This window comes from Molothrus aeneus, chromosome 1 (assembly GCF_037042795.1).
Source record: "Molothrus aeneus isolate 106 chromosome 1, BPBGC_Maene_1.0, whole genome shotgun sequence".
Taxonomy (NCBI): domain Eukaryota; kingdom Metazoa; phylum Chordata; class Aves; order Passeriformes; family Icteridae; genus Molothrus; species Molothrus aeneus.
In genome coordinates this window covers 136,356,213-136,368,667 of record NC_089646.1, presented here as the reverse complement: position 1 = coordinate 136,368,667, position 12,455 = coordinate 136,356,213, and the positions used below count along the sequence as shown (strand labels likewise).

At 39.9% G+C, this 12,455-nt stretch overlaps 1 protein-coding gene across 4 annotated transcripts in view; it reads right to left on the bottom strand.

The window, feature by feature from the left end:
* Positions 1-488: 488 nt before the first annotated feature.
* The window catches only part of ENPP2 (ectonucleotide pyrophosphatase/phosphodiesterase 2), a 72,443-nt gene continuing 60,476 nt past the window's right edge, over positions 489-12,455 (bottom strand). For all 4 annotated transcript variants that reach the window (XM_066565803.1, XM_066565780.1, XM_066565787.1 and 1 more), the window contains exons 20-25: positions 10,832-10,968; positions 10,209-10,344; positions 9,353-9,430; positions 6,639-6,771; positions 5,837-5,993; positions 489-1,105 (exon numbers count right to left, since the gene is read on the bottom strand). In XM_066565803.1, the coding sequence (XP_066421900.1) occupies positions 935-1,105; positions 5,837-5,993; positions 6,639-6,771; positions 9,353-9,430; positions 10,209-10,344; positions 10,832-10,968 (812 nt within the window). In that variant the 3' untranslated portion in view covers positions 489-934. The remainder of the gene's footprint in view (positions 1,106-5,836; positions 5,994-6,638; positions 6,772-9,352; positions 9,431-10,208; positions 10,345-10,831; positions 10,969-12,455) is intronic.

Below are 12,455 nucleotides of genomic sequence, written 5' to 3'. Positions count from 1 at the left end.
CCTCAAGGAGAAAATAGACACAACTTTCATAGAGAGAGGGAAATGTGTAAGCCCAAATAAAGGCTTTACAATAGTGTCATTAGTGGGTTCAGCCTCAAAGGCATTCAAAACAATAATTCCTCTTTTCCATCATCTAGGTACACTAACACTTATGCTCCATAACATGTCTTCCTTAAAAAAATCCTTTCCACAGTTCTGGAGCAGGGCCAAGTGGCATCAGGCATGGGGTATCCCTGCTAGCTCATGACAGCAAGCATCCTCCCATCCCAGCTCTCACCCTATGGCAAAACCTAACCAGTAATGACTGCTCTGGGTGTCTATTTTTTGGTCTCATTGCTGAGTATGAGGGCAGGGCATCTGGGCCCCTGGCAGTCCTCTTACCAGCAAACCTAAGCTCTTGAGAAGGGCTCTACCCAGTAAGAGATCTGTCAGCGCTCAGCTATCCACAAGCCCCTCTGAACATCCCTATGAAAGGAAATCAAAACACATTAAAAAAACTGAATGTGTGGTTTATTATATTTAAGATGCTATTTGTCTATAGTGTTTAAATATCTCTGTCACACAGTTATCAGTAAATGAGTGTAATTTTACATGTTCAGTATTTTGATACACAGTACAGGACTACAAATGTGGTAAAGGAGCGTGAGAAATTAATATTTCCTTGATGCACGCATCAAACCTTGCAGCACCACTTAAAAGCTCAGAGTAAGGACTCAAAATGCAGTATTACAAGCACTACTAAATCAACCAAGAGACATACCTATATTAAACATTAGAGAAACAAAACAAATGACACAAAGGTTTAATGTTTAAGATTTGATACAGGATTAAAATACTAATATTTTTAATGTCCTGGCTTCAAATTAATAAATATAAAAACAATATAAAAATATACACCAGTTGATAAAAGGATGCACTGAGTAAGGTTAGAAAGCTAAATTTCACTTTCAAACGTATGCAGGTATGTCTTTAGGGAGAGGATTTCTGTGTAGGAGCGACTGGTCTTTCGGAAGAAGTCCAAGCTAGTGAGCTGCTCGATGTCACGGACACGCGCAGTGTGCATCTTAAGAAGATCTTCAACCCACTTTGACTCATCCTCTGAGCTCTGGGGGGAAAACATATATATATATATTTTTATCACAAGTCTTGTCAAAAATCATCTCCAAAAGCAAATGCAACTTGTCTACATATTTGTTCCAGATTTGAAGAAGAATCTCTGTGCTTTATTCAAGAGTGAATAAGGTAAATGAATTCCAAGAAAATAAATTTGACACTTAAGATGTAAGATGAATCCTGCAGTTTTATTTCAGTACCCATTTTATGATGGGGTTGACACAATGACCATAATCATCCAGAAAAAGCTAGCCTCAAGCTGCAAGTGTTTCAGAACAGCTATAGGTTTTTGGAAGATCCACTGATCACTCCATATTTTTCTATCTCACAGAAAGAACTCCATATTAATCGCTTTTGATTTACCAAAGGCCAAACTCTAGGCTGTTTGGCTTTGAATTCTACACCTACACATTATTCTCAATTGACCATCACATCATCTAACACAGTAATATTTTAATATTTCCATTTTAGTTTTTAGGGGACCTTTACAATTCATTACACAGTTGGGACAATGGTTTATGTAGGTACCTAAAAACTCTTGTGATTGGAACATGCATATTATTCACTGATAGATAAAAGAATTAACCAAGCATTTCCTGATACAAAGAAAAAAAATAATCAGGAAGGTTATGCTGCCAGAGTGTTTGGGGTCAGGTTGTGTTCTCTTAGGAGATAGCTGCTACCTCATGCCTTGTGCCAGCACCAGCACATGTTGGAGTCATCCACAAACTAAGGTAACTCATAAACACATCAGAAAATCAGCCCTGCAAAACATTGCTGTTTGTGTGCCTTAACCAGCCCAGCAGCATGTGCCACGAGCATTGCACCCAGGCCTAGGGACAGCACAACGGGGCCCAGACATGGGAAAAGGACAAAGCAAACAGGACTTTTCCCCCTTTGGCCCCTCTGGCTGGTACCTGTACTCTGCTGCTAGGGAAGTGGGTTATATCTCAGGTATTTAGACTTCATGTGTGTGGCTGTTCCTGGAAATGAACCCTTTCCTGACTGCCTCAGTCATCAATGTCCTCCTACCAAATGATCCTCTCATGGATCAAGACTAAACTCCAGCAATGCCAGGACCTATCCAGTGCAGTAGCTGAGCCACAGACTAGGAAGTGGGTCACCCAACAAGAGGCAGGAGGGTGAGGTGATCGTTTGCACAGAGAGGACACGAAGTCCCAGACAGATCACAGCTGGCTGCTCTAAAGCAAACGTCCATGACCCAGTCAACACCTCTTTGGTTCAAAGCTCTCAGCCCCAAGACAGCTTTCCTGTCCTACCACTAACAACCTGAGGACCAAAATCAGGTCTGGAACAAGAAAAGAGAGATGCAAATTAAGAGGGAAGAGGAGGGAGTGTGTCCTGCTAACTCCCCTTAGCCTGCAGTGCCGTGCTCCAGGGATGCTCCTGGCAGCACGTGGCCGCAGGAAGCCCCTGCTCAGCCTTCAGCCACAACCAGGGGTCTGCAAACAGGCCTCAGCAGGGCTGCCAGTGCAAAGGCAGCCACTGTGACATTTTTGCTTTCTTCAAGCCTTTCTTCTGAGCAGGAAATCTGCAGAGCTCAAAAAGAAGTTATGAGCGAGCTACAAACCTCACTTTTCTTGAATACGAGCAGTTTGCAAAAGATCTGCAACATGCATAAATCACAGGATGGGGAGGCCTGTTTAACCTAGTCCAGCAAGACAGCATTTGCATGACTCCAGAAAATCAATCAACTGATCTATGTTTTATTTTTTCCAGTCCACAACTGGCCCATGAAGCCTCAGGCCCAGCAGCAAGGATTTTAAATAGTGATCAACTAATACAATATTACCATGTAACAATGAATGAAGTGTATACATTTAAAATGACAGTTTTCTCCAGCTTTAGTGCTTAGTTCCACCTCAAAAATAAGGAAAATTTTAGAAGGAAAAAGTAACAATTGAAAACATGGAGATAAATAGGAAGAGGTGATCGATTAGGAGGCTAGCACAAAACCCAGTGTAAAAAATACCAGATATTCTGCAGAAGAATCTCTCTGGATATCAATTGGAAAGCTGAGCATGATGCATATAGACAGGTGGGTGAGGAACTGACTTAAGAAAAGAAATTTAAATGTTTTGCTGAAAGAGAAAACAGTGGCCTGGAGGAATTTTCTAGTAGTCTCTAGGGTTCCTTCAGCTTTGGTCTTAGAAAGGATTTTTTGTAATGTTTTCACACTTGCTTCTTGTGCCAAGGTCATTAGTTGCTAGCAAAACCCCCAACAGTTGAGAACTCCTGTCAGTGCAGAGGAAGGTGGAATAGCACAGTGGAGGATGCAGATGCAAGAGCTCCCTGGACAGAATGAAATTGGGTTATCCAAATTGACAGGCAGAAGAGAAGGACCTGAGCTGTGCACGGGTGTGAACCACCATTATAACACAGCTATGGAAAAAGCAAATTATAGGCAGTATCAGAGGAGTTGTGTCCAGTGGAAAGAAAAACATTTCCATTTTGAGATCTAAGCTGCAGTACTTAATCTCATTCTTGATCCAGGTGAAAAAAAAGATTGGACTGGATAAGATGCATTGGAAGTCTATTCTATCAACAGTCTCATCCTCTCTTAAAAGAGCAAAAAAGATCCTGGGTCATCCATGAATAGAGAGAAGTTATTTGCCTTGAGAATCATCATAAATCATCTCAAGGGTAAAACCCAGAGAAGGCTATTTAAGACGCAGAAAAATGTTGACACAAGAATAAATGGGCATAACCTCACCATGAATAAACACACTTTAGAAAAGGAACAAATTCAGATGAGAAGAGTGGTGGTGTTCTTCAACAGCTGTGTGAAGAGAATGTGTGTACAGCTAGAGCAGAGCAGAGGGAAAGCTAATATTTCTTCAAATCTTGAAAGAAAACAGTGGAGAGGTTAAGACAAAATTCCTACATTATCCCATGCATTTCATCCATGAAGTATGGCGAGGTTTTATGCAATCACTTCTTTGAATAAATAAGTGTGCAAAAGTAAGGCTGAATCCAATCAATGATGGATTTCAGTGGCAAAAATTTGCCTAACTGTATTTTCATTCAAGAGCAACATTTAAATATTTTGGAGTCGTTCTTTGCTATATAAAAGGCATGGACCAATATCTGCTAATGACCTTGCAGAAGCACTGAAGATTCTTTCAAACTGTAAATACATACACCATATGCATTTACAAGTAGCATGATCTACAGAGAAAAGAAGCCTGGTTTGAAATGTAAGAAATCAAGGATTAAAAGAGACCATTATTGTAAAGAGCTCATTAAAAAGATTTCAGCAGTTTAAGAGAGCTATGACACACAATATAAGGAGGAAAAAATAAGTTACTTTGTCATAAAATTACATATTGGCAGAGTTACAGGGCAGAGATAATAACTATCTAAATAATAACTAATAACTACCAAAATAGTAATTTCCAGATCACTAACTGGATCTTGATTCAGAGAAAAGCAGTCCAGGGAAAAGCCACAATGCAATATATGTAGGACTTCCAGAGACTTCTGGTGAAAGACATCTCTGCCCAAAACAGTTGAGATCCAAATAGGGCCAGACCTGCTCAAGAGAGAGGGATACTGCTCCAAAAGCATGGGCCCTGAAAGCAAGCAATGTTTGATGAATGAAAAAGAAACAGTGTTCAAGGTGAATTGTGCTCCGAGTTGGAATGACTATTTCTGCTTGTAGCTGGAATAGGAGTCTTAGCTTTTCTTGCCAGTACAAAATTTATAACATTAATGCATTCATTCAGGAAACGGTTGTTTGATGAGTGAGAAAGAAACAGTGTTCCAGGTGAATTGTGTACAGAGTTGAAATGACTATTTCTGCCTGTAGCTGGAATAGGAGTCTTAACTTTTTTGCCAATACAAAATTCATAACATTAATGCGTTCATTCAGGAAACAGTCTCCTGGCAGCCCATAGTGAAGTGTCTGTGTGCAGGAATCCACCCAGCTGTGTAATGGGAGAACAAGTTCAGGCGGAAGGACAAGGCTAAATACAGCTGCCTGGGAGCTCTGCTGTCCTCACGGGGTGCCAGAGGCCACGGGGGACCCAACACCCTCCTGCCACTCAATCAGATGCCAAGTGTGCACTTTCTGCAGTGCTGGCCAGACCAAAGCCTTCATCAAGATTCTTACAGTAAAGGATCTTGCATCCTAATGGAAGATAGAAAAGAAACCAGGAGGGTATTTAGCCATCTCTGTAATAAGAAGCCAAACTTTTCTCTTGAATCAAGGTGTTCTGGAAGCAGCAAGAATTGGCACTCTACCCTTGGCAGGTTACAGCATATACTTTTAACACTGTCTGGGTTGGATGTAATCATGCTGACTGATGCACCCAGACTTCTATAGCAGACAGATTGCACTGTATCTGCAAATGGAAACTGACCTCCATAAAAACATCAGGCTGGGTGCCAGCACAGTATGTTTATGCATACAGCCTCCCCCGAGTCTGCTCTGACAAAATATAGAATCCTACAGGCAAAAAACAATACTGCCAAACTTCTGTATGTCAGTTCTTCCAGACAATTTTAGGTGCAGTAATAGTTCCTTACTTTTGCTGCTATCATGGAGGAGCGCTTTTGTCTAATGAGCTAATGACACTTCAACAGAGGCACAACTGTTCTCTCATCCAAGACATTAGTGAACACTTGCTTCTAATAGTAATGGGCTTTCACATGTCTCAGGGACACATTTACCACAGGGCTGCAGCAGTGCAGCTGAACTTACATTGCAGCTCTCGTCGTTGTCAGGCCGATGGGGAAGGATGTATGAGAGAACAGAGAGTGGTCCATCACACTTGTCAGCTGGCTGAGTGAAATCTAAGCAGCTGGTTATGATGGCATAGTAATGCGTTGGAACAGGGATTGCACTGCCTTCCACAAACCTGGAGAAATAAAGCAAATATTTATCCACAAAGGATGAACTTGTTTGGAAGAAGGTTACACAAACAACATGGTCTTTCCTCTCCTACGTGTGAGGACACTCATACATTGTTGAAATGTGTTTGATTCCTGAACGTTATTGAAATGTGTTTGATTCCTGAACACTGTTTGATTCCTGAACACTATTTGATTCCATAACACTATTGAAGGTGAGCATCCAATTAGCTCACACTGTGCTACTGACATACCTCATGCGGTGCTGAAAGGCTTCTTCAGTTCAGAGACATAGAGAGAATGCATTGCTGAATTAACAAAGACTTGAGTATGTAACTCAATAGCACAGCTCTTAAGTGCTCCTTAAGTAAGGAGAATTTTAGAGACAATAGATTATGTGGAACCAAATTGAACTTCGTCTGGAGGATGAAAACAATTTCAAAGTCAAGGTGAATAGTTAAGTGCTGAATTGTCATTTGCTTGTTTTAACCACTGTCCTACCTACATGGGCATTCAGTCCCAATAACTTTAGAAAGAGCTAGAAAATTATGTCTCCTCACAAAAAATTAAATAATGTGCAGTTAATTAATTGTTTAAGATAAAGCCATCATTAAGAGAAGCAACAGCAAAGCAATTCAAAGACAAACACTTACTGTTTTATTTTGTCAGGTGTGTCATGTAAACCATCATAGTCATAGTCAAAGATTGGTCCACTTATAACATTGACTCCATTTCGTTCAGTGGCATATCTCTTCACCAAAACCCTTTGGAAATAGTTCCATACCTCTGTGGGGAAAAAAAACCAACCCAAACCAACCAATCAACCAAAATAAATTAAAAAACCCCAAAACCCAAAACAAACAGAAAAAACCCAACCAAACAAAAACCCCACAACACACCAACATTTGGATAAGTCAAAATATGGCAAGATTATAAAGTTTTTTCTTCCTCAAGATAAAAATCTAGAGGATATTATTCACATGACAGTAGGGGAAATGAAAGACTAAGCATTACACAGTTACTGCAGCTTCATTCAGTTTTGTCAATAAAGTCTATTCAGAATTTGTTCTCTGTTATTTTTTTCCCCAACCAGTGATGAAGGAAATACATGCTACCACTCCCAGGACAGCATTGCCATAGGCCTTGCACAGAGATTCTGCTGCTCCTTCACCAAGCTGTAGAAACAGCTATTCACAGGTTTTTGATGTCTCTTTAAACACTGCCTTTGCCTTTGTTATCTGCTTACAGGGAGCACTGCTGGGGGGGTTTGTTTAGGGTGTTTTTATTAATCTTAAAAAGGATACAGTACCGTAATTAAAAGCTAAAACCAAACATTTTAAAAGCAAGAGAAATACAAATTCATTCAGTAAAATATTCCTTTGATACAAAATGTTTAACTTTTAAACTAGGTGCCATCAAGGGTGACCAAAGTCATGTCCTTGCAGCAACATTTGGGAAGAGCGTGATACACTTTCTCCCACTATGTCCTCCTCAAAAAGTTAAGATTCTTGCAGAGATGGGAAACACACTGGAACCTCCAATGATATCATTCTTTTCTTCTTTTCCTTTTTATTTTAACAAACAGAAGAGTGGGTAAACAAAACTTCTCAGACTTGCAAGAGTTTAACTCTTGTCTTGCCAGCTCAGACCATTAAGTCCATGGTTCCCTGGAGCTGGTGGCAATGACAGCCTTAGAAAGCCCCCTTGAACACCTTGTTCTAACACTGCTCAGTGCCACATGCAGTCCCAGCTGGGGCTGATGCCCAAGGCCCCACCTGTAGTTGTCTAACAAGAACCTCAGTCTAATCACTTGGCAATACCACTCCTGCAGCTGCTCACTCCTCCTTTGCATGTGCTTTATCAAGAAAAACAGTCCAAAAATGAAAGACTCTCCCTTGTCCAACTGCCTCGAGTTTTGTATCTAAATAAGATGGCAGCTCCACTTCCCACTGCAACCACATACAGAGCAATGCCAGGGCAATGAGGGGGCAGCCCAGGGGTATCATTTTTGGAGCTACAGCAAAGCAGGAACTGCTTAAGCCAGTCTCATTATGGAAAAAGTGGACATAGAATTATTGCCAGTGGGAATGGGATGGGACAGTGAATTATAAACACAAAGCAGAGGAGGTGGCCTCTGCAGGCAGCACTACCACCATAGCCAGCACAGCATAGCACTGCCACCTCCTATTTGACCTGTCATGGAAAAAGATCCATATAATGAGCTTATACTTGGCTCTCAGCACTGCAACCTGTACACATGGAGTGGTTTGTAATTTCCCAGCAATGACATTAGTACCAGAATTTTTCTGTAAGGAATCTGTGACCCACATGTGAGGAAGAAGGCCGCTAGATAGAATGAGCTGCTAGAGGTGGGCTGTTCTCCTGTGATTAGCATTTCAGCCAAATACTTAGATTAACATTAACATTAAGAGCATTTTTATGAAGTGATTCAGGAGTGGGAAATACCCAATAATTTTTCACTCTTTAATCAGTCAAGTGCTTTTGCTCAGATTTCCAGCAAACATCACCACTTGGTCCTACACAGAGGTTTTTCAGTTAAAAACACTCTTTTCTGGTTAAAAAGGAGAAGTCTCCATAGGCTTTGATGTTTATCCAAACCTCTCTTGCCTAAAATCTGAATTGGAAATCTCACAACAGGCTCTTGAGATTCTTCCAATGCTTGTCAATCCCTGCCAAGCCAAAAATGCCACCAGAATAGCCTGATGGTTTTCCTACCTCTTGGCAAGACTAGAGAGAAAAGGGATATGCAGACAAAAGAAATGTTAGTAATATAACCCTGCAGCACTGAAAGTCTCAGACAGGTTTAAATCATCCCTTATTTTCCATAAATTGGTTTTCTCTTCTTTTTTTTTTTTTTTTTAATAGGTAATAAATATGTTCAGTCTCCCTCCAAGGGTATGCATAGAAAAATGAAATGTAATCACTTGTCCCTGAACTACAAAATACCAAGGGCACACTCCCAGGCTTGTGCACACTCTCAGGCTCCAGTTGTTGCCTAAGTATGTTCTGCACTAGCTTGGGCTACAGACAAGAAAATCTGAATTGTCTTACAGGAAGCGAATTACTGTGGCACAAAGCACAGCTGCAGACCTACAGCATGGCTGTGCCCTTACTTTAACCCAGCACCAAGGAAAATAAACCTTTCTTAAAACTTAAGTCTTTCTTGTGGTATTTTGCCTGCCCATATCAAGCACTATACAGGTGTCCACAGGTACTAGCTGCTGGCTACAGGTAACTGAATTTAATGTACTAAACTTGTCCTATCAATTCATTCCATAATCCAACACAAAGTTAGAAAAAAAAGCTTGCTGGTAAAGAGAAGTATAGTCATGGAAAGAGCACTTACTTTTGAAGGCAGGATACATTGGAATGATATTTGTTATTAGAAAAGCGTCGTATTTTGCTTCTGCAGAGGAACTTAATTCTGAAAACAGGGAAACAGAAAAATATTAATAAGATGAAAGATAAGGATTTCAGAGAATATAGAAATCTTTTGAAAATGGCTTCAGATATTAACCAAAGGAAATACCATAATCTAAACAGCAATCTGAGTGTTATATTCAGAAGTGCACACTACATACACAAAATTTGTCTTTAATGTGACAGCTGAACATGGAAAGGAAGAATTTTATCTTTACTTCAACTGTCAATCAGTTCAAAATATTTTCATATAGCTTATCTATTTTTGTAATCTTAAAATGCAGAGAGCTCTGCAGCCTTTTATAAAAGACACCAAGAATTTCTTGGGAGAGGAGTGTGGGATTATCTTCTAGTTCTGAGCAAGCCTCTGCACCTGTAATTCCATTTCAGAAATCAAGCATAAAATATTGCAGCCACTGAGTGAGGAAGACGGAGCAATGAAGTTCAAAACTGTGAGACAGTTGTGCCCCTTCAACATTTACTAATCCCAGAAGATCATGGATCCAATACTGAAGCAAAGCAAGCACATCAGGAGAATTGAGGATGCTTGTTTTACAGAGGTTTTCTACTATCACTGTTTCTGTAGGATAGTAGAAACTTTTACAGTATGCAAGAGACTAATTCAGATTTATAAATTAAAAATATGTTTATCTTACTGGTATCAAAATTAGTCTGTTTATATCTGGTGGGGTTTGCCAGAAGTTATGTTCACACCAAAGGTTTTCCCTACAAAACAAGAAAACTACAAAATCCCTAGGTACTAAAAATCTATGTAAACTTACGAGGAGGAAAAAGGAATCCATAGGAGAGCTGTTTGTCGCCTCTGTAGGCGGCGCAGCTCTGGCTGTTTCCTGGAGAAATGCGGAGGTCAGGCCTCACACAGCTGGCCAGGTGCTCTGGGACACCTGACACCTCTGCCTGCATTGAGGAACATGGAGACAACAAAAAATGTACTTTCAGCTTTTATAGATAAAAGGAAACTAGGTCATACTGTTGACAGACTACACAGAAGGCCTTGCGTGCAGTAAAATAAAGTGCTTGGCTGTACCACCCAATCCTGCTCCTGCATTGCTGCACAGCCCCTTCTTCAGGGAGCAGAAATCCCCACGGGAGAAAATTCAAATGAAGTCGCTCATAAAAAAACAAACCCCCGTTGAACAAAACTTAAAAATAAAACAGGAGAAGAAATACACAGCCCTTCCCCTTAAAACTGTTCTCTCATTAAGGAAATAAAAGAATTTGGGCATGGTTTACAATGGTACTTTGATGTAATTTCTGGTAGGAAGATTTCCCATCAGAAAAATTTCCTGGGGAAGGGAAATTTTAGGACTTCAAGAACAAAGATACCAAAGAAATTTTTTCCAAGATTTTTAAAGCACATTTCAAGAGTAGAGAGAACACTAACCTGTTTGGAAATAGTGTAGGATGTCCACAGAGGCATCAGGAATGTCTCACTGTAGCCACTTTCAAAGTCGTGGTGATGCAAGATATTGTATTTTGTGCGGTACAGTACAGCAGGGCGTCCATATAAAAGATGCTTCTCTAAAAATCAAAAGAAATTACGTTTATGTTTATTACTGAAAATCTTAAGGATTAAAAAAAAAAAGGGGGGGTGGCTTTCCATCAGATGTTGAATTTTTCAGTGATCATTAATGGGATACTGACCCCAAGTAACTACTAAGGAAATCTTTTGACAGAGAGAGAACAAGAAGTCTTAAGCTGTTCTGGTGAACCCCACTCCAGGTTCACAAACACCCTTAGGGATTAAAAGTCCCTTCTACACTTCAAAGCTTGTTTGTGTCACAGGGTGGAGAGAGGATGTTTTTTCCAAAAACTGGAGACTCTTTAACGATCTTTGTGCCCACCTGTCAGTCACACATGAGGTGATAAGGACTTTCTTTTCATCACTTTAAATCAGTCCCAGCCTATTAGTCCTGCCACTCTTCAGTGGACTTTCTCTCCTTCCTATGTTTGGTTTTTATTTTTTTTTTTGGTCTCAAAAGTGGGGCAAAAGTGGTCACTCACTCAAAGAGTAGTTTTTTCCCACTTGGCTGATACAGATTTGTTCTGAAGACTGATATGCTGTTTTTTGTCCATAATATCAAAGAAACAAACTAAAAAAAAAACCTTTTTCTAACTTTGGCTACAAAAAGACACCTCCAGCTCTGTAAAAACAGCCCTTCTTTCTTGGTAATATGTTATGGTTAAATGTCCTTAGATAACTCTGACAAGCTTGCTTACAAAAAGAAAAAAAAATTGAAAGGGATAGAAGAAAAATAAATTTCCTGGATAATCTTGCATTGTCCTGCACAGTCCATTGAATTTGATAACCTTTTGGCAAACACACTTGGCATGCTTTTGGAAATGAAAACATAGAAACAAGGAAAGTGGCCTAACACAGTTCCCAGATAGGCATTTAACCTGAAAGAAAAGGGCATGTTTTATTAGTGCTTGAGTAGAAACAGAAGATGTTTTTATAGGGCACAAGGAAAAAAATAGGAAATGCCTAGTCTAAGGACAAAGATGGTAAACTTGCTTTATTCAAGAGAAGCTGAAGTCATCTTTTTCTTCTGCCTGTGAATAGCAACATGGCGCACCACGATGTAAAGTGCACCATGAAGGAAAACAAAACTTGCATGAAGCAGAACTGCTTGTTTAAATAAGGACACATCATGCCATTTAACAGAGAATTGACAAATGAGCAAATGCAACTGGTTTAAATGCTTACATCTTAAAATAGACCAAAAATACTATTTTTATATTACTGCAGTGAAGAAGGATGAAAACCAGAAACAAAAATAAAGATGTTGAGATTCGAATTACAACAGTGAGGGTGTTTTTTCCAGATGCCATAAATTGCCACAGTGAGGAGTAGCTCTTCATTAATTGGGAAAATCAGTATAACAAGATGAAAGCAGCAGAAAGGCAATTTAACTCACAAAGAAAAAGACTATGGTCACCTTTTGAAACTAAAGGAAGGCTGCATTGCCCTTTTACAACAGAGAAATTGAAAATACCTTCATAAGGGA